Here is a 23331-nt window from a genome sequence, read left to right on the forward strand (position 1 = left end):
TAAATATAGAAAATAGGATTTAAGTGGTTCCAAGTAGTAACAGACAGAACAAAGTAAGTTACCAAGCAAAATAAAATAAAATGGGCAAATCTATGTCTAATCAAACTAAATACAGATAATCTCACCCTTAGAGAGGCTTCAGTAAGTTTTTTCCTCAGACTGAACACCTTCCAGGCCTGGGCACAATTCTTTCCCCTGGTACAGCTCTTGTTCCAGCTTAGGTGGTAGCTAGGGGATTCTTCATGATGGCTCCTCTCTCCACTTTGTTCTCTTCCACCCCTTTATATATCTTTTGCATAAGGCGGGAACCCTTTGTCCCTCTGGGTTCCCCGCCCCACTGGAAAAGCACCAGGTTAAAGATGGATTCCAGTTCACGTGACATGATCACATGTCACTGCAAGACTTCATTACCCACCTGCCAGCACACACATATACAGGAAGACTCACAGGTAAAAAACAGCCATCTGCAGACAATGGTCCTGGTTAATGGGCGTCATCAAGATTCCAAACCACCGTTAATGGCCCACACTTTGCATAATTACAATAGGCCCTCAGTTATATTTTATATTTCTAGTTTTAGATACAAGCGTGATACATTTATACAAATAGGATGATCACACTCAGTAGATTATAAGCTTTGTAATGATATCTTGCAAGAGACCTTTTGCATGAAGCATATTCCAGTTACATTATATTCACTTATGTTTCTATAAAACCATGCAGACTGCACGTCACAGGAGACTCAAGTGATTCCGCCTCAGAGGTAAAGGCAAGAAGTCTGACTTCTAAGGGGGTATACTCAGAGAGGGAACAGAGATGCAGCTAGCCCTGTAATCTGGACAGCACGTATGGAAAATTCAAGTATTGTTGGTGCATGATCTGAAACTGTTATGAGATCAGTTTTAACAGAATGTTTAAGAGAAAGCAGGTAGTCTGCCACCCTGTGGCTCCAGGCCATATAAAACCAAATTGTCCAAAACTAAAGGTCACCCCACAATCTGCACCCACAACCCCCACCATGAGTGCTAATGCTACCACCTTGATTTCCTTGAGGAAACTGCAAAGGAGGAGAGTGACCTCAAAGTATATTAGAATTAAGAATTTATTAAGAGTGAATGGCATTGAATGCACAGAGTGGACAGACTGCATCACAAGTCACGTTGGTTAAAGAAAGTTTGGTAAGGGAAGAGGGCAGACTTCCTGGCAAAAGTCTAAATATTTTAACTTTGGCTGAATTTTCTGTGACTGTGCTTCAAGCTAAAGTGCACCTTAAGTGGGAAGAAAGAAGAACAGGAGGACTTGTGGTACCTTAGAGACTAACAAATTTATTAGAGCATAAGCTTTCGTGGACTACAGCCCAGTTCTTCAGATGCATATAGAATGGAACATATATTGAGATATATATATACACACACACACACACATACAGAGAGCATAAACAGGTGGGAGTTGTCTTACCAACTCTGAGAGGCCAATTAATTAAGAGAAAAAAAACTTCTGAAGTGATAATCAAGCTAGCCCAGTACAGACAGTTTGATAAGAAGTGTGAGAATACTTACAAGGGGAGATAGATTCAATATTTGTAATGGCTCAGCCATTCCCAGTCCTTATTCAAACCGGAGTTGATTGTGTCTAGTTTGCATATCACTTCTAGCTCAGCAGTCTCTCGTTGGAGTCTGTTTTTGAAGTTTTTCTGTTGTTAATATAGCCACCCGCAGGTCTGTCACTGAATGACCAGACAGGTTAAAGTGTTCTCCCACTGGTTTTTGAGTATTTTGATTCCTGATGTCAGATTTGTGTCCATTAATTCTTTTGCGTAGAGACTGTCCGGTTTGGCCAATGTACATGGCAGAGGGGCACTGCTGGCACATGATGGCATATATCACATTGGTAGATGTGCAGGTGAACGAGCCCCTGAGGGTATGGCTGATGTGATTCGGTCCTATGATGATGTCACTTGAATAGATATGTGGACAGAGTTGGCATCGGGGTTTGTTACAAGGATAGGTTCCTGGGTTAGTGGTTTTGTTCAGTGATGTGTGGTTGCTGGTGAGTATTTGGGCTAGCTTGATTATCACTTCAGAAGTTTTTTTTCCTCTTAATTAATTGGCCTCTCAGAGTTGGTAAGACAACTCTCACCTGTTTATGCTCTCTGTATGTGTGTGTATATATATATCTCTTCAATATATGTTCCATTCTATACACATCCGAAGATGTGGGCTGTAGTCCACGAAAGCTTATGCTCTAATAAATTTGTTAGTCTCTAAGGTGCCACAAGTACTCCTGTTCTTTTTGCGGATACAGACTAACACGGCTGCTACTCTGAAACCTTAAGTGGGAAGATTTTACAGGTGATTGTGTGGTTGGCATCAGGAATTTGCTGCCCACTAATATTTTAATAGATAACATTTTATTTTTAGCCATGTTAATGTTATACCCAGGTCCCACGGAAAGTGCGGATCTGATTCACCTTCTTTGTCTGTGGCCAGCAAGCAAGTCTGGGAAGGGGAGGAAATGCCCTCAAGTCTTTTGTCTGAGGAGGATAGCACCTTGTCTTTTGTGGAGGAACTTGAACATTTTTCTGTTGTACCACAGGCTGCTCTGGGATGAAGTGAAATACAAAAGGAGTTTGACTGCTCAGCAAGCTGATACTTCTTTGGAAGAAGAGAGGATTGCAGCTCAGAACGATGCACCAGCTGGGGCAGGAAAAAGGTAGATTTTTTTTATGCAAGGTTTTTCTCTAGGGAAGAAGAGGTACCCTGGTAAGATTTGCAAGCTGGTAGTTGTACTTGAAAGATACTGGAGAGAATTGCTCCAGATAGCCTGTTGGGACAAGCTAAATGAGTTTTTTATATATATATAATGTTAGATTTGTAGAAAATATGAATAGAGAAGAATAGCCAACTGTACTATTAGAGGCTTCTCTGTGTCTCTGTTCACTGCCTGTTTCTCGGAGTCTGCTGTAAATTGTTGAAGCAATCCCTGTAACCAGCCCAAGGCCAGAGCACTAATTACACTGCTCTACAGCCAAAATGCTTCTGAAATAAATGTAGTCAAACTTTACTAATTCTGGGTCACTGAGAACGAAAATGATGCTTAAAATTGTTGATTGGCTCTAGTTTTCAAGATATGCTATTGGGTCAGTATATACGACCCTTGACTTGGGAATGGCGGAGGATAAGTGAGTTATAAAGGGAAGGGATCTCAATTTAAACCAGAAATGACTAAAATACATCTTTGACTGGATCTATCAATAAATCTATGACTGGGTTTGGACAGTACTTGCTTTTTAGGCAAAACAATGAATGATGCAATCTGAAGCTGGTATTGCGTCATACATGATATGAATAGCATCATGTTATTCCTAGAAGTCATGGATGATGCAATCATAACGAAGCTTACATCATTCTGCTGAACAAATTGCCCTATATCAGCTCTAGAAATCATACAGTGTCGTGCTCTCTTATTTGTCAGTGTTTGATTTTGCAAAGGGACACATTTCTGTTTAGCCAAAGTGAGCAGAGATGCCTCGTACTTATCTGCACTGTTCACACAAAACTTCTGCTATGTTTGTGGTGAAGTGACATTTGCATCACAAAAGCGCAGTATAACCACTATGGTTAAGAAAGCCGATCACCTTTATTTTGGCTGGAAAATTGGACATCAGGACAAGAGGTGGGCCCCACACATATGCTGCAACACTTGTGCAACAAATCTTCGCCAGTGGTTGAACAGGAAAAGGAAATCTATGCCTTTTGCAGTGCCAATGATTTGGAGAGAGCCAACAGATCATACCAGCAATTGTTACTTCTGCATGGTGCCTCCAGTTGGGAAAGGTGTGTCAAAGAAGAAAAAGTGGACTGTGCATTATCCAAACATTCCATCAACTATACGCCCAGTACCCCACGGAGGAGGACTGCCGGTTCCTGATGCACCAGAATCATTTTCACTTGAGTCAGATGAGGAAGAGGATGAAACTTCTGGTCCTGAACCATCAAGGTCACAGGACCCACATTTTCTCCCATCCTCCTCCTCTGAACCACACCTCATAACACAAGGTGAACTGAATGACCTTGTCGGGGATTTGGAACTACCCAAGAGAAAGGCAGAGCTGTTGGACTCCAGACTACAGCAGTGGAATCTCCTGGCAGGTGATGTTAGGGTTTCCATGTTCCGTGACTGTCAAAAGGATCTTGTCCCATTCTTCTTCTTCTTCATGGAAGATGATCTTGTAGCCTGCAACAAGATCGATGGTGTGATGGCAGCCCTCAACATCGTTCACGATCCAGATGAGTGGAGACTGTTCATTGATTCTTCGAAGACGAGTCTTAAAGCTGTTTTACTGCATAATGGCAATGTTTTGCCATCAATTCCAGTTGGTCATGCAGTCCATCTGAAGGAAACCTATGACAATATGAAACAACTTTTGAGGTGCATAAACTATGACCAACATCAGTGGCAGCTTTGTGGCGATTTGAAGGTTGTTGCTCTCTTGCTTGGTCTGCAGACTGGATACACAAAGTACTGATGTTTTCTCTGAGAATGGGACAGTCGTGCAAGAGATTCCCACTACATCAAGAAAGATTGGCCACTCCGACAGTCATTGGAGTCTGGGAGGAAAAGTGTTCAGCATCCACCACTTGTTGAATCAAGGAAGATGTTGTTACCACCCTTACACACCAAGCTGGGTCTGATGAAGAACTTTGTCAAGGCCATTGACAAAACACAAGCAGCTTTCAAGTACCTCCGTGGAAAATTTCCAAGGTTAAGTGAAGCTGTCTTTGTTGGTCCTCAGATTCGTGAACTTCTTCGAGCTGATGCATTTGACCATGCACTGCGTGGCAAGGAAAAGAGGGCATGGAAAGCCTTCCAGTTAGTGGCAATAAATGTTCTTGGAAACAACAAGGCAGACAACTACAGGTTGTTGGTGGAAAACCTCCTCAAGGCATACAAAAGCCTTGGTTGCAAACATGTCACTAAAGATACATTTTTTGCACTCTCATCTAGATTTTTTCCACCAAACTGCGGAGCAGTGAGCGACGAGCATGGCGAGCGATTTCACCAGGACATTGCAACAATGGAGAAACGCTATCAGGGCAAATGGTGCTCATCAATGCTTGCAGAATATTGCTGGACAGTGACAAGAGATGCTCCATTTAATGAATACAAGAGACAAGCCAAGAAGCGCCAAGTAAACACTGAATAGGACTAAACTATGTACATAGTAGTTTTTTGCCTTTTGTTTCATAATAAATTTTATTTATATAACCCTTTTGCTGATTTTTAAAGTGTTACATAAACAGGACAGGTGAAATATTATCATGTAAAGCAACCATAAACACATGAAAAGACCTAGGTTTACAATTTATGATTCAAACTACTATCTACACAATATACATAGACATAAAATGTAAAAACTTAAATATCTTAGAAACAATAGCCAGTTGTTTTAATTGTCATATTTGAATTCAGCACATCAAAATACATAATAAATAGCACATTTTATCTCTGAAGCAGACGACTTCTCAAAAATTGTAGACCAGTGTTATCTAAGGCCTGGAAAGAATTGAGTATGCAAGTAACTGATAAGAATACTGTTACAGGACAGAAAGTCTGTACCAGGGGATAAGAACTTTGGGAAAACAATGATGTCTTCCCACTGGCTCTCTCATCCCTTGGAATGAGGATTGTGTTTATGTAAATCCAGTAGCAATGTTCTTTAGCAATGTAAAGAGGGGGGAAAAACATGTAAAACAGACCTGTTAAGTTTGAATGTAAGAATGCTGAACGCATGGAAGTTAGTGTTTGGAAACAGTACCAGCCGAAACTTAAGACTCACAACTATCTGCGGGCTGAAGGTAACGCAGGGTGGAGGAAACTGGATGACCCCCGGAGGGCAAGCCAGAATCCACCCAAAGCGGATCAAGGAGAGATAGAAGACTCGAAGATAACATATAACACATGTCCGTCATAAATGTACCATCTGCTGATCAAGCCGATTGATGGTTGCCCCAATTACGACCTCAGCACGACAAGGCAATCCCCATAGACTTGCATTGGGCCCAAGACCTAGAAGAACAGAAACAGGGGACAGCGTTCTTCGAGTCTGGTTCTGCGACCACCCTCCAGGAGCATCGGATGCGCATCTTAAGCATCACGAGCAACTTAAAGCCAGTAACTATAACTCATTACTGCAGAACCTGTGTGAATGCTTGTGTGAATGAATGAATGAATGTAAAAACTGTCTGTTGTATTTGCAATAAATGTGGCATTTTGCCTTATCCCTCTTAAAAGATCCTACTGGTATTCTTTTATTAGTGTAACAAGCCCATGACTGCCCATTTGCAGGAGAGTCAGGAGTGGGGGAAAAAACTGACAGAAACAGAATTTCTATTGGTCTCACATTTGAGACGGTAAAAGATTGTTGTAAATGTTGTGACTTATGTCAGAAGCATAAGGGATTAAAGGGACATTGCAAAGTGCCACTGCAGCCTTTTCCCATTATCAAAGAGGCATTTGCCAGAGTGGCTGTAGATATTGTGGGATCTTTCACTAAACCTTCCAGAAATGGAAATAAATATAGACTTGTTGTAGTGGATTCTGCCACTAGGTATCCTGAAGCCACAGCCTTGTTTAATATTGAAGCTGAATCAGTGGCTACAGCTTTATTCACCATTTTCAGCAGAGTAGGTTTTCCCACAGAAATCTTGTCAGACCATAGTGTAAACTTAATCTCTGAAGTCTTTAAAAGGTTACAGGAATTACGTGGAGTGAAGCATATAAAGGCTGTTCCTTATCACCTAGAAACTAATGGATTGGTGGAAAGATTTAATGAAACTATAAAAACTATGCTAAGAATGTAGGCCTCTTGGTATGAAAACAACTGAGACTTATTACTTCCTTACCTTTTATATGCATACAGAAGTATTGCCCCCTTTTATCTCCAGTATGGAAGGCAGGGGAGGGGACCCCTAGATTTGAGGCTCTTGAAAGGGCAATACTGAGGAAACAGGACAGTCAGTAGGGAAATAAATCACTCGTTTTAAGGAGAATTTGAGATTGATGATGATTTAGTCTAACAGAACCTTAAGAAAAGTCAGGAAACTCAGAAAGTTTGGTATGAATGGCATACTGAAGAAAGATCATTTGATATTGGTGATCTGGTGTAAATGCTGATTCCTGTGAGGAAAAAAACAAAGGATTATTAGGAAAGACCTTCAGAGATGATTGAAAAGAGTGAATGAAGTAACACGGGGTAGGCAACCTGTGGCAAGTATGTCAAAGGCAGCATGCGAGGCAATTTTCAGTGGCACTCACACTGCCCAGGTCCTAGCCAGCGGTCCGGGGGGCTCTGTATTTTAATTTAGTTTTAAATGAAGCTTCTTAAACATTTTGGAAACCTTATTTACTTTACATACAACAGTAGTTTAGTTATATATTATAGACTTGTAGAAAGAGACCTTCTAAAAACATTAAAATGAAGACTTGGTACACCACTACTGAAAGGTTGCCGAGCCCTGAAGTAACATATAATGTAAGGAAGCCCAACGTCAGAGGAGCGGTCTCACTGCATATCTACAGATTAAAAGTTACCATGAAAGGAAGATAGCAGTAAACATATTTTATTGTGATGAGGAAAAATTCTCTTTAATTGATTTGGTCAAAGAGAGCAGGGGAGAAACTCCTATGGAAAGCACTGAGGTTGGGGAAGGTTTAAATCCAACCCAAAAGCAGGAAATGTTCACCCTTTTAAAGCACCACAAACCGGTAGTTTCCAACCAGCCAGATTTAACGGACAAGACTGTGCACTCCATTCAAACTCCTTTAATGGATTTCCAGAAATTAGCTTTATGGCCTTGAAAAGTATCACTTACAACAGATAACCCCAACTTAAATTTCAGGCAGACTATTGTTCTGGATTGGTGTTATCACACTCACCATCATTAGCTAAAACAGGTGGGATGATGAGACAATAAATGATGAGAGATAAATTGTTTTCTTTTAACTTGATGAAAATAGACCAATCCTGCCATTTTGTGTCTTTTCCACTTATTGAAATACCTTGCATGCTCCCCGTGTCTTCCTTATTCTTTCATTTTTCCTACATGGAAAAAACTCTTCTCACATTTTTGTTGTAGCTTTACCTGACAACCAATAAAAACTTTGAAAACAACAAAATAAAGATAGTTAGATCTAAAAACTGAGCCACTTGAGAGCATGTTAGCTGGTGGGTTGTAGTTTAAGTGTAACAGTATTTATCTTCTTCTCATTTCTTGATGTGATGGGAAATGAGAGGGTGTTTAAGGCAGTGGTTCTCAAAGCTGGTCCGCCACTTGTTCCAGGAAAGCCCCTGGCGGGCCGGGCCAGTTTGTTTACCTGCCGCGTCCACAGGTTTGGCCGATTGCGGCCCCACTGGCCGCGGTTTGCTGCTCCAGGCCAATGGGGGCTGCAGGAAGCAGCGCGGGCCACGGGATGTGCTGGCCGCCCTTCCCGCAGCCCCCATTGGCCTGGAGCGGCGAACCGTGGCCAGTGGGAGCCGCGATCGGCCGAACCTGTGGACATGACAGGTAAACAAAGCGGCGCGGCCCACCAGAGGCTTTCCCTGAACAAGCGGCGGACCAGCTTTGAGAACCACTAGTCTAAGGGATTAAAAACAACTTTCTGTAAGCAAACCAGTGCAGTATGGTTATGTCCTCTGAAAGACATGATGTGCACCATATATCTAAGGATGAAGAGGCTGGTACAAGAAAAGGTATCAAAACATTGTTCAAGAACCTGTCATTTCTACAACCTCCTTTTTACGGTGAAAGCGCAAGTATGCCAATTCAGAGGTGACATAGCTATGAGAACTTGTTACCAAAAATACTCTAGTGTAGGCTTATTAGCTAGCAAAATTCAGTAATTTGTAAAGAGATTTGAGCACCAGAGTGAATTCTATTCCATATTTCTATTCTACATAAGACAATGATGAGGGCAGCATGGAAACCTGATTACCTTTCAGGAGTGTATTAATCATTTTCTTTAATATCCAGCAACTAGCAAGGATCGATTATACATAAATTGTATTGTTGCACACGCGCGCACACTAAATATAAAATGTGGTAGTACTCAAACATTACTTCCATAATTAACAATTCATTTACAATAATCTAATTTAAAAACCTATGATATATTTTGGAGAAGATATTCTACTAAAGAAGTAGAATCACTATAAAAATAGGTCAAATGCATTACTGCTTAGTAATTTCATTAGTGACATTTCCAAATTTTCCTTTGTCAAACAGTATTTATAAAGATGCCAACTATCTGTGGAGATGCTGATGGTTCAAGTCTTACATCCTTTAATACAAAATGAATATGCACATTCATAACACTGATGTCAGTTTGTGTAATGGAGATTCATCAGAAATTTCCTATTGTGGAAGGTCATGCAGAGAAATAAGTTTTTCACAAATGAGATTTTTGGGACAAACTGTCCCGAAGAAAAGACTTTTCTATATGATGATGTTCGTCCATGGTTATCGATGAAGACCTCAACAATTCATTCTTTTCGATGACTGGGCTTTGTGCGTCCGAAGATGACTGATCAGTCCAATTCGGGCGTGGAACGTCCTGTCAAGGCAAACATGTAATGGCACTGTCGATGATTTACGAGCAGCTCTGGACTTGCGCAGCTCACGCTTTTTTTCAGCCTCAGCAATACTGGCCGGTATGAATTCAAAGTTAGTATTTCTCAGCTTCAAAACCACAGGTCAACAAAAGCAATTTCATTTTTAGTTAAGTCTGCAACATGGTTCTTATACCTGCCTACCATTTATTTGCTCTTCTATTCCATTTACTTGTCCACTATGATTAGGACACACAATGGGGGCAGTTGAAGCAAAAATGTATTTTATTTTATAAGAGAAAACTCGATTTTTTAAGTATGGTAAAATTTAGGGCCAAATCCTGTTTTACTCACTCATATGTCATGTCCAGAGAGGTAGGTCCATGCCATTCAGCTCTTAGTTTAACTATTTATATGGAATATAAATCAAAGCTGGTGTATACTGAGACCTAAGGACCCATTGATAACAACTGGTAGAGGGGACAAGGGGTGCATAGGGATCCCCTGGGTCTGATGTTTGTCTAATAGTTAGCCAAAGGGCAGCATGTAAGGCCTCTATTGATAGCCCATAGCCCACTGGTCATCATATAGTCATTTTAAAAGTTACGTAACTACACTGAAAACTGTGTTCTTAAGGTATATAAAGTTAAGACAGGTCACCAGAAGGTAATAAATAGGTTCTGTTCAGGCAAAAGACACTTGTCTTCCCTTGTAAGACCGTCATGGTCAGCCAGAGAGTCTACTTGCATACAGAGCTACCAGCTGATCAAGACTGAAGTCAACAAGAGACTGCAAAATCTCCAGAAAAGGAACACAGAGCATGAGGAAGTCTTGTTTATGACTTAGATAAAATAATTAGTCTGGTATATCAGGAGACTGCAGGGAGACATATGGTATCCTTCACATAGCGGACCATCAGCCAGCGTGCTTGTCTTATTAAAACAGGGTCACAGTGAGCCTGTCTGTTATAAACTGGGGGAAAGATTTTGGGTGTGATAATCTTTGAGACAGATGAATGTCTAAGGTTACATCTACACTACCCGTGGGATCAGCGGGTAGTGATCAATTTATCAGGGATCCATTTATCACGTCTAGTGTAGACATGATAAATCGATCCTCAATCTGCCATCGACTCCCATACTCCACCGCAGTGAAAAGCGGAAGCAGAGGTGACGGGGGAGCAGTGGCAGTCGACCCGGCGCCATGAGGACACAAGGTAAGTCGACCTAAGATACGTCAACTTCAGCTACGCTATTCTTGTAGCTGAAGTTGCATATCTTAGGTCAATCCCCCTCCCCCCCCTCAGTGTAGACCAGGCCTCAGTTTATACTTGTTTTCACTATAAACAAATCTAAGTGCCATGAGCTAAGAAGAGCAGCGATCCTGGTAAGCTAAGGTGTACTGTTCCATTGAGAACAGTGGATCTGTGAATTTTGTGAGTATCTCAGAGAACAGCAGCTGAACATTCCAGGGCAACACTTAAAGGACTCAGAGCCTGGAGCTTGCCTATTGCTAACCTGCAGAAGAACAGCAGTTCCGTCGTAGGTTGGGAGGGAAGTGCTTGTGTTATCTGGGAAGTGACAGACAAAGTTTCTGAACACTAAGGGCAGGTGTAATGAGATGCTTCACTACCGCGGATGCCCCCAGGAAGCGTCACATACACAATTTAAGGATATTGTTCAGATGTTTGTGTCCAAAAGAGGCTATTTTTAGACTTCAATTTGTAAACGCTTATATTATAATAGTGCCCAAGAACTCCACTGTAATTCAGGCCCCCAACATCAAGCACTGTACAAACATAGTAAGAGACAGTGCCTACAAACATCTTACTATCCAAATAGACAAGAGAGGGATTAATTGTGATCTCCAATTTACAGATGGGAGATGAAAGTATGGACAAATCATTCACTCTTTCTACAGTAATGCAGGAAGACAGCAGCAGAGCCAGAAATTGAATCTAGGTCTTCAACGTCCCAGTGTAGTACGCTACCCACTAGACCATCCCTCCTCCCAGAAATGATGTTAGTCAACTAAGATTGCACACTTTGCCAACTGTGATAAAAACTGACTGAGAAGTAAAGTTATAACAAAATGAAAATAGTGCATCATTTTCTACAGTGATATAGCTTTACTGAACCAAAATTATCCAAATACAAACACACAGCCATGCATATACTTTGAAAATACAGCTGCCTATATTTATCTGATTAGACACTTATTAGAAAGTCTGTACACACACCCATCTGGGAAAACAAACATACCATGTACTTACTGCAATGTGTACCTAATCACTCATTTTCGAGACCACATTGAACATGGACAAAATGTTCATTTTTTGCCACATTTCTTTTATGTAATGCAAAATAAATCCCTTAAGGCTGCATTTCAGTTAAGAATGTCCCTGTCACAGGTTGGATGCCTTGGGAAGCCACCTGATGTGCTGAGATACCACTGAGTCTATTTGTTCTGACAGCATGGGCCCCTTTTAACCTGTCTTGCTGAGCCAGGCTCTTAAAACCTCCTCTAACACACACAGGCAGGGCCATACCCAGCTGCAGATCAGCTCTGGTAAGACTCAGCTTCAGGGACTTGCTCCAGCACTCAGATATCCACCTCCCTTGGAGTGCAGACCCAAAGATATATTATTAAATTTGCTCCCTCCCTCAATGTGGAGAGAAGTGTGCACACTTCTTCCCTGCCCCCCTACCCCATTAGAAGTTATAGGAACTGGGTTTAATAAACAAAACAAATTTTATTAACTATAAAAAGCAAATAAGTGGTAAAAGGGATAACAAAACAAAACTGATTTCATTTGCTTAGTAATCCAACACAAACTAAGCTAGTTTCACTAAAGAAATTGGTTACAAATAGTACTTCTCACCCTAGATATTATCGCAGACAGGTTGCAAAGTTTCTGTGGTTCAGAGTTCCAGCTATATTCCTTTTCAGACTGGACCCCCGTCTCAGTCTGGACTCCCCCTGCCTTCAGTTTTTCTTCTTGAGTAGACAGGACATGGAGAGGAGGAGTCCTGTTTGCCTTCCTCCCAACCCTTAAATAGGGTTTACATAAGACAGGAATCCTTTTGGTTTCCCAAACTTGACACCCCTTCCCTTACAGTGGAAAATTACAAGACATCCTAGGTAATGTTTTAATATCAGGTGACAAGACCACCTGACTCTGTAGGATCCCAGTGTCCACGAGTCAGTGGCAGTATGGAGCATCCACAGGAAGGCCAAGCTTTTCACACAGTTCATTGTCCTTGCTGATGGGCCATCCGCCCTGTCTGGCTTTTCCATTGTTGTACCTGAAGTGTTAGCAGTGGGCATCATCCAAAGTAGCACAGTTGAAATACAGATACAGTCAATATTCTTAACTTCAGATACAGAAAAGATACAGGCATACAAATTGGATAATCACATTCAGTAAATCATAATCTTTCCCATGATAGCTTACATGAGCCATCTTGCATAAAGTAGTTATGTCATTCATATCATAAACATATTTTCATAAAGAATATGGAATGACTGTCACAGTCCCTAGGAGACACAGTTGAACTCCACAGTGTATTAAACTTAAGGATACAATTTCCCCCCACCCCCAAAGAATTAAAAAAAAAAAAAAAAAAAAAAGGTGAGAATCCTGTTTCTTATTACCTTTGCAAACCTCAGCCCAGGATCAGTGAAGATTACCACACTGGACTGAGAATGTTCAAAGTCTCTCCAACGAGAAGGGATGGACAAAAGGAAGCCTGGTGATCCAATGTCCCTCCGACTGGACTCGTGGGAAAGAGTTGGCCACTTTGGTTGTTCCTGTTATGCATTCTAGCATGGTCAGGCGTCAGAGTGTCTTCTTCATGATTCTACTGCAGCTGCTATACTTCAGGAACCAGATTGAGACCAGGGATATAAAAGTTTAAACCACAGCTATCTTTATCAGAGACAAAACAAGATGGCTCCTACAGACTCTGAGCATGCAGACCTCAAGTGTGTCTACATCATGTGTGATACCCCTCACAACGGGAGGCTCTCTGGTGATTACACAGGACTAATTTTAAAAAGACAGTATCACACTATGCTACTGTTCCAGTCCAGCAATGTCTTCAGGAGCCATGTAATATGGAGCACTGCCATCCTTCTTCCTAGCAGTTATGAATCTTCAAAGGGGAAATTAACACTCATCACACCCACAGTGGGAGCAGGGAAATACTCTTGACCCTCCAGCCAGCAGTTCTGTATGAGCTAACTGCTGGTGCTCAGCATAAACCTAGCATGGTAGCTAAGAGTTATTAGCAACTGATCAATACAAAAGGAGCAGCCACTTAAAACCTGCCACTACAATTGTTTAGCTAGGAAAAGGTTGGGGATTTCCTATAGGACAGCACGTCAAATTTACTCAGTAAAGAAGGCTAAATTCCACTTTTAATTACAGTCCATTGACTGGAACACAGCCTTAGGACTCTATATCCCCTTACATTCACAGCAAAACTAGATAATGTCAGCATGAAAATTTCAAGGAACAGGATAGAATTTGGCCTTTACTAGTAACTAAAAGTTTCATCATCATTTAATTACTTCATTGTCACATTCAGTGGGAAATAAGCCCCTTGCCCACCCAACTATTCTGTTTCTCTTGCCTCCCCCTACTCTCTTGTCTATTTCTGTCTTTCCTGTCTCTCCTTTCTTCTTCCTTCTGCATTTCCTTCCCTACAATAGTCCTCCTCTCCCACCCCTAGATTTCTCACTCCTTTCCCCAATCCAGGTGCTAAAATTATCAGCAATATAATAGTTAATGATGTTGACAGTGTCATTTAGTTCAAACTCTGATTAGATTAATAGGGGGCATGGGAGATCACACCTCTCAAAGCCACAAGCCATATACAGTCTCAGGAAAGCAAACATTTTGTCCTTTTACTCGGTTCATTTGGGAAGCTCTCAACCATGAAAGCTAGAATTTTATTTAAGCTGAGATTCTGCAGTCTGAACATGTCATGCAGGACACATACACCAGGTGGGCCTGACACAGGCTGTGGGCCATACATTTGACTCCCATGCCAAAGCACGTTTATGAAAAGAGAAAGAAAGAATAGGCCACCCAATGCCCAGAAAGTCCTGAGGCAGGACAAAGAGGGAAAAGGGCATGCATGACCTTTTCTACTCTTATCCCCATAAGGGCATCCATACATATACCTCAGGAGTCCCAGAGCAACACCTTCACTGTTGAGAAGTGGCAAAAAAAGGTATGTTAGTGGGTTCACGTGCTAATACCAACACATAGTTGGGTCTGCCAAAAAGGGACTCTGAAGAGTTAGTGTCTGAATTAAACCTGCGCTAACAAGTTACAGCTGCTGTGAGAAAAAACACTATCTACTAATTTCTGTGCATTTAAATGCTAAGCTAAAATATTTAATTATATGTAGTCTCACAACTAGACATTTTAAGAGTTGACCCGATTTAAAATTAGGATTTTATTTTTTCCTCGTGCCACCCTCTTCCTGAGATAAGCATAAGATACACACGGGGTTTAAATGGCTTTCATAGCACACAGTCAATTTTGATTCACTGACAGAAGAAATCTCTATTTTAAAATACTTTCTCCCAACTTCTCTGCACCATAGTCTTGATATTGAGTAAAATCTGTGTAGTAGTGAGCCATTAATAAACTAAATTTTGCCTACAAGAATATAAATTGTTATTTAGATCTTACTCCCTGCATTTAAATAAAAAAGGACTACCAACTTGCTCTTCGAGTACTACTTTTCAGAGACAGAGTGCCATCTAGTGATCTTGATGATTATAAACCAGGAAACCCCCCCCCCCCCCCAACACACACACGAAAAATTTAAACAAAACAAAAACCACAAGAAGAAAGGAGGATTTTCCTGTCAGGGAAAATAAAAACACCCTCACATTTTATACCAATACATTGGTATGATATAAGATCATTTGTTAACATTTGCTTATTGCTGTTTTGCTGGTAAGTGGAAAAAACCTTCAACAGCAAACATTTAAAAGATCCCTTTGGCTCTCATTGATAAGAATATCAATAAGGCCTTTTTTATTTTTTGCATACACAATACACTGCATAAACAGTCTCCTGGTAATACAACTTGTGTTAGCTTTCCCTTGTCCTTTACTACTAGGGACATTTGCACAGAAACAGGATATTTGCTTGAGAACCCATCTGCTCCTGCTGCTTATTTCCCTGTTGAAATCTTGTGTTAGTTTTCGCAGCAACCAAATGTAATGTCAGAGACCTTGTTCTGATGCAGATATTAGTATTCAAAAAATTATGGTGTTAGGGATTTCTGTAGCTATGATTTTTAAATTTGCCTACCATGAACAAAGTTACAGATAAAAGATACTATAAATTCAAATAGGCTACCGGTGTAAGAAAAAGGATGAGGCATAGAAAAAAGATATGCCTAGTTAAGTCAGACAGGCTTAGGGCTTGTCTACACTGCCCCACAGTTTGAAAGACAGTGGGGTAAATTACATAACACCAGAATGCTGCACTGTAACTCCCCATGTCGACACCTTGTGTGCAAATGAAAAAGTACCTAGTTTGCATTAAAGTAGTCAATAATGTGAACTAGGTATCCTTTTGTTTGGCCCACAGCATCCACACAAGGGAATTACAGCAAGCACTGAAGTGCTGTGCTGTAATTCACACACCCCATAGTCTGAGGTGCAGGGCAGTGTAGACATGGTCTCCCTTGTGTGCTTAAGGCTATCTTATCCCTTGTTACTCTTAACCACCATGCAGGTAGCTATAGATATTACCCAGCATATAGTACATGAAACACTGACATTTTACAGTCTGATAGTATTTTTATTAGAACCACAAAAGCTAAGTTAAAAACCATACATTCAACCAGAAGACAGCTATTTCAATTGTAAAGCAGAAATTCAGAAAGTACTTCTTTGCATTTTCTAAGAAAACACACCATTAACCAGAAAAACAGAGTCTAAAAAGAGCTATGAGCCTGACTCTTCCCTCTCACAAATCAGGACCAACTCCACTGAAGTCAGAATTACACCAGCATAATTCAAGGAGACGTCTAACCTTTCCCCTAGGCAACTGAAAGCAAGAATCAGTTATAGGAATCTGGACTCAAAAATACAATGGGACAAAAGGATTTTTGAGAATGTGCCATTAAAGAGATGATCACACAGCACAACAATGATTCCACAAGTAGGTAAGCTTATTGTCAAAGTAACAGTTAAGATTCCCAAGTGTTTTAAATAAACTTCCTCCTATCTTCACCTCATTACTAAGCCAAGCTTCATGAGATTATCCAAGAACTGAGTGATGGGGTTAAAGTAATGCTTTTCATATCTAGTAGGTTACAAAAATGACTGTTCTGGTTAATTTGTGGACAAGGTAACAAACATTTTTGAGGCTCCTTATACACAGGGCCAGAAAAATGAGTAAAAGAATCAAGTTTTAAAGACAGTTCAAGTATGGTTCTAACACTGGCTAGCTAAACCACATGAGAAAGTGGTATACTTTTTTTTTATTTGGGGGGCGAGAGCAGGGGAGGGGGAGAAGAGAAGAAGAGGAGTGTTAAAACCAAATTGAATATAGGACCGAAACTCAGTTCCTGGTTAATTATACACAGGATCCAGAAATAAGTGTTACTTCATTTTCTTTGTGGAAGCAATACAGTTGGTATGAATGACCACAGGTTACTAGTTGTGAGTAAAGATAAATACTTCTTATCTGATCTTAAGAGACACTACAACCTGGAATTCTTGTAAAAACCAAAGAATTTTTTTGCAAGCCTACTTAGTTGAAAACAAAATTTAAGTTACAAACTTATGAAGCCAAGTTCAATGCCTAATTTGGAAATTCTTATTAACAAAATCATAAAATCTGTTCAAAACAGAAATCCTCACCTATATCAAAACTAAGACAAACAAATGCATTTACATGATTTTCCCCACAAGACTCATCTAGGATCATAAGCTATAGTGGAAAAAAGGAAAGATTTTAAATCTAACATTGCTTGTATTGAAGCAGCTAACTCACCATATTTGTCTCGCAACCCAACAGTGCACCTGAAGACTCCACCAAAGGCTACATCTTCACCAAATATTACTGCAAAATAAAAAGTCATACATAGTTTGTATTCAGAAAATTAAACTCTCATCTAGTATGAAAATGATAATCCTATTCATTCTAGTCTAACCATTTATGAACTGTTAGCACAGTCCTCACCTGAATTTTACTGTTTCCATTTACATTCAATATCTTAACATTCATGACTGAGCAAGAACAAGTTTAATAGGTTTCTAAACAATTTACTGAATATATGCAACTATAAAATATTATATAGTTAAAATGAAAGGCATTGAATTTTAGATGTTTCATCATACCCAAAAGGACGGTTAATTTGACACCAAAGTACTGTATTTTTAATCAGCATTAGCAATCAAGATTCTCCCCACCACCACCACCTCTCCTTCCGCACTACCTATTTAAAAAACAGTACGTTAAACAAAAGGAGAGCCACAGGAAGGGGAAAAACATTCTATTTTGGGCCAGAGAGTGTGTTTAAACTATTCTAGCTATGTTTCAGAACTACTGCAGGAACATTTCAGAAAAATATTTAAGTAATACCACAGCACTTGAATTACTACAAAGTCATTTAAAAATTCCAAGAAGGTTAGTGTAGGACGCTAACCAAACAGCCACTGAATTTAAACATTCCATTTTAAAAAAAGTTTAAGATCTGATACAATCTTTCCTTTTAATCAAAAATAAAATGACATCATAAGTAAGGACTCCTCATCCACTAGTTTGTAAGCTTCAACTGGTTTCATTTCGCATTTCATTTCTACGTGATTTTAATGCTCCTGAAAAATGCTGAACTGATCACCACAAATGTTAATTGATCCATGAAATAGCAAGTTTCTCCAAACGTCCCACCCATGTGCTACAATCCTGATCTGGAGGTACCACCTTTAGGGAAAAGAAGGTAGTCCAATAACTGTGCAAGTTGCCAGTTTAAATACTCACATTATTATGCTCTTTGCAATGTGGCCTAGGAACCATACAAACCACCAAAAAGCCATTAGACAGCAAATGGATCCAAATTTTAAAAGCAGTCTAGTCCTTTCCCTTAAACTGGTTGATTGTAGAACTTTGATCTCTTTTAAAAAAATAATTTTAGGATTTTTAGGGCAAGGCTACTTTATTTCTCCTCATTGAGAAATACAACATTTATATATTAAATATAGAAAACTAGAGGGGTCTGCAGCCTTTTGCAATACATCACAAGATGTGACTTACATCTGCTGGCCAAGTTATTCAGTGCTAATATTCCCCAAATACTTGCATATCCTAAGGGATGGAGAGCTCATTAATTCCCTCCCTCCCTCCACCATCTTTACAGAAGAAAAAAAAAAAACTGGCCCTCTGTATCTATGTTAGAGCTTTTAAATAAATGTGGAATAATTCACCACTGCACAAGTTAATAACCAGACAGATTCATAAAACAGAATAGCAATAATGATGCAAGAACAGATTAATGATGGCATGCTCTTATTGACTGAGATATGTCTCCAGTCTATCTTCCTAGATTTCCTTGTTAATTTGTTTTGGCTGGGGCTTGCCTTGCTTTGGTTTGTTGCTATTGTGGTTTTACTGTTTGTATTTGTTTTTATGCTTGAGGTCAGAGTCTTTACAAAGCCTTTCCCATTTAATATGGCTACTAGTTTTGTGTCAGTTAGTACAGGAAACATCAGTGCTATCATACTGCTACTAGAGCACATGGAGTGGAGACCTATCCTTTGTAGTCATTGACGGAATGTATTCAACCAGGCTATGCACAGATTCATGGGAGTTAGTTTGGGCAGCTAACCTTCTCATGAAGGTGGATAGAAAGATTTCCATCCACTTCATTGGGAACTGGATCAACCAGTTATATAAAGCAACAAAATAATATTAGGGATATATCTTATCTTCTACTGCAAGATTAAGTACTGAACATACAAAGTAAGGTGAAATTCATAGCTCAGATATTGGCTCTAAACTGAAGTCTTGATCCTACAAGGAATTCTGCATGAGTCCACCTGTGCAAAACTCAGGATGATACATGGAAAAAGCAGTTTTCCAATACACTGGAACAGTCAGTTCGCAGATAGAGAGCTGATTCCATGAGAATGCTTCAGAAATCTTATGTGCCTGGAGTCATCTCACTTTTCCAAAACTGAGCAATTCAATAAGGCAAATCATAGCATACATACAGAGGCAGGGAACACATCTAGGCAGAGACTTATTTGAATGCTTAACATAGATTTTTTTTCATACTACATGAGACCCTTAGTTAGAACCATCAAGTCCAGTAGCCTGCCTCCAATAGATCCAATACCTGAGGTGCTGATGCTTTATGAAAAAAACATAATAGATTTTAACAGCTGTGTAATTGTGTTGAGGGGGACTAATCTCTACCATGATCACCTTGCTTCCTAGAATACCTGATTTGATGTGCTTTACCCTAGCATAAAGTCACAAATTGAATAACTTTGACCAGTAACAGTCTTTCTAAAAATCTGGCTACAGTACTCCATTTTCCTTTGTGAATTATCTACTTCCAGAAGTATAGATCAAGATTACAATGGTTCTCCTCTATTCAATCACAAAAATGTGGTCTATAAAGAGTTCTGTCAACATTATTTTGGAGGCAAAATACTACAGAAACTCTATACAGCTTTTAATCAGCTGTCTAAAAGGTGAGTCAAAGATAACACAAACAACAAGGAGTCTGGTGGCACCTTAAAGACTAACAGATTTATTTGGGCATAAGCTTTCGTAAGTAAAAACTTCACTTCTTCGGATGAGGTTTTTACTCACGAAAGCTTATGCCCTAATAAATCTGTTAGTCTTTAAGGTGCCACCAGACTCCTTGTTGTTTTTGTAGATACAGACTAACACGGCTACCCCCTGATACTTGACACCATGAAAGATAACACAGTAAGTAGCAATGTGCACTAGTACACAGCAGAATTATATGAAAGCTGATTAATCAATATCTAAGTTACAAGTGTGCAGTAATATTTAGAGCAACAAAATGAAAAACCAGAAATACTGCTGAGATCTGGCTCTGATCACCACTGCAAACATGCACATTTACAATCCGGAAAATTCAAAAGTAAATGCATTTTGGGGCGGGGGGGGGGAAAAGAGGAGAAGGGAGAACCTCTAACATCTGAAGTGTTCTAAAAGTATACTCTTCAACTTAAAGTAGTTTGGGTTTTTTAAGTTCAGAATTAACTAGTTTACCTGCTAGGACCTGAATTTCCCCTGACGTATTTGGAACATCACTCATACACACAGCAGGCTAAGCAATGCAGCCCTCTGCCCCACATTAGATGTTAATGATGCAGTCAATTGCTGCAGGAGAAAGAACTGTGGCTGGGTTCCAATGTGGTAAATAGTCTTTCAGTACATGGTTTATACATTCTTAATCCTACAGGTGTATTCTGTTAGTGATTTGGGACCTGAATCAGTTTATTTCTACATTTTATTAAAGAGCATTTCAAATCTTAAAAAATGACTAATTTCAGAGTACACAGAGACACACAATTTCAGTTATAGCATACCTGCAGTTGGATCTCTGGACAAGGTATTATCCAAGGCACTTGTTATAGACTGGAAAAGATTCATTTTCTGAGTTTGCCCTGCATGAGAGACACATTATTTAGCTATTTATCTGTTTAAAAAAATAAAACAAAACTTAGTAATAAGAATTTAAATGAGCCAGCAGCCACTAAAGCCTTTAAAAGGAAAATGCTATTGAGGATCAAAAGGACTGTTTTGCTGCATAGACTTTAAATGGATGAGATGCAGTTTGGCACACTTTATAATCCCAGTAACTGCAATAATGATGGCCAGTATTTCAGATCTCTTTCAAAAGTTACATACTGATGATAGCCAATGCTGTAACTTCCTTCGGGCCTCCAGGTACAAGAGAACAGATGTAACTTTGCAAGGCATTTTCAAAGGCTAGCACCTACTGGTTATAAGACAATAAGCTTACCTAAAACTCTTTCCTTTTGAAAAATAACCCACTCTGTTAAAGTTTACCAAAAACCTTGCCCAAATTTCATTCCATGGCCTTCTTTCCTACAGGATACTACAACTATTAAACCCAGGATCCTCATTAACATAGGACATTTCTGTAAGGATGCAGAATTAGCCTTACATTTCCTCCACTTCTGGGGACCATGTAGATGGTGTCTTTGAATGCAACTGAAATGAGGGTAGCAGAATGAAGTACAGATAGCAACAGAGTGGGGGGAAAACGGTGATGCTGAATAGCCATAACTACAAGCATAGAGGGAGCAATAGGACATTGGGGTGCTATTACTGAGGTCTCCCACATAGTGAAGATTTGAAACTTCAAAAATGTGCTTTTACACTACTGATTTCCTATACCTCATCCCAATATGCTGTAAAGAGGACAAGAATTTCCTGGAAATGCAGATATTGTATAAAAATGGATAGCTAGCAGCCACTCCACCTTCTATTAACCAGTCAGATTTTTACAAACTAAGCAGGGTTGGGTCTGGTCACTAACTGAATGGGAATAGGGCAGGGGGAGGAGGATGGAGAAGAAAAGGGGATAAGGGAATCACGGGGGGGGGGGAGGGAAGCAGGAGACTGGCATGCAGCATCCCCTCAGCAGCAGCTAGAGCTCCCCTGTTAAGTCACCCCGCCCCCCCCCCCACCGAGCACAACCACCATCATCTGGATCCCCTGCAGAGTCCCATTGTCCCTGCACCCAGAACCCCCTAACAAGCCCCTGTGCATCCAGATCTCCCACTGAGCTCCCTGTACCCAGACTGCCCTATGCACCTAGGATCCCCCTACACTAGGATCCTGCTGGGCTGAGTCTGCCCAGCCATACCTGGTGCGCCTGGCACAGAGGGGCAGGCCCCCAGGGTGTTTCTGGGCCAGGCCCAGCCCTTGCACCGTGCTAGGGTCAGGTGCAGCCTCACTGCCAAGTCCCTGTACTGGGAGAGGTGGGATCTTCAGGGTGATCTTCCACCTCAATACAGCCAGTGGCCTGTGCTCCCCACTGCCATTCTGGGGCCACATTTATTTATTGACAAATAAAATTTGCAGAAGTTAAAAATATTGTGCACATAATTTTTAAGTTTTTGGCGCAGAATTCCCTCAGGAGTAAGACCTACAAAGAACTATAGGAACTGATGATGACAATTCTTTAGCTGGTAAAACTTCCCCCTCTGAGTTATTATTAAATCTGTACCCTGCTGTAGATAGGCTTGTCTTCTGAACAGTAAAATGGAGTTCCAGGCCATTCATTGTAGTAGTAGCTGGAACCTGGATATCTTGAAAAATTCTGAGTTAATTTTAACTCTCTAAACAACCCATCAGTTTAAATTTAGTAAAGACAGCTTTTCACTTCCTCTCAAACAGCTGTATATATTGCTGTACATGGCTAAAGAATTGTATCATTCCAGCCCAGAGCTGGCTGCTCTGATCCCTATATATCCCCAGTATTCGTTAGTTGTCATTCGTAATACACTTTGATCAGAGGGTGGGGAAAATGCTATGGAAGCTCCAAGCAGCAGGCATAGATGGAATGATATGGTTGTAATTTATTTTAAAAAAAAAGTGTCAATCTCTTGCCCCTCCCCATACTAAGTTATTCACACTCTGACAACCCAGTCTTTCCAGAACTGGGGATAAATAAATC

At 40.3% G+C, this 23331-nt stretch overlaps 1 protein-coding gene across 3 annotated transcripts in view; it reads right to left on the reverse strand.

Annotated features, from left to right (window-relative positions):
• Positions 1-23331, reverse strand: part of BCKDHB (branched chain keto acid dehydrogenase E1 subunit beta) — a 277217-nt gene that overhangs the window by 247874 nt on the left and 6012 nt on the right. For 2 of the 3 annotated variants that reach the window (XR_004645194.1, XM_034766146.1), the window contains exons 2-3: positions 21212-21289; positions 17637-17705 (exon numbers count right to left, since the gene is read on the reverse strand). Coding sequence is in view for 2 of the 3 variants with exons in the window: in XM_034766146.1 (XP_034622037.1) it covers positions 17637-17705; positions 21212-21289 (147 nt within the window). In the remaining variant the exon portion in view is untranslated. The remainder of the gene's footprint in view (positions 1-17636; positions 17706-21211; positions 21290-23331) is intronic. The other variant, XM_034766148.1, reaches the window with a different exon arrangement.

The sequence above is a fragment of the Trachemys scripta genome, chromosome 3 (genome assembly GCF_013100865.1).
Source record: "Trachemys scripta elegans isolate TJP31775 chromosome 3, CAS_Tse_1.0, whole genome shotgun sequence".
Classification (NCBI taxonomy): domain Eukaryota; kingdom Metazoa; phylum Chordata; order Testudines; family Emydidae; genus Trachemys; species Trachemys scripta.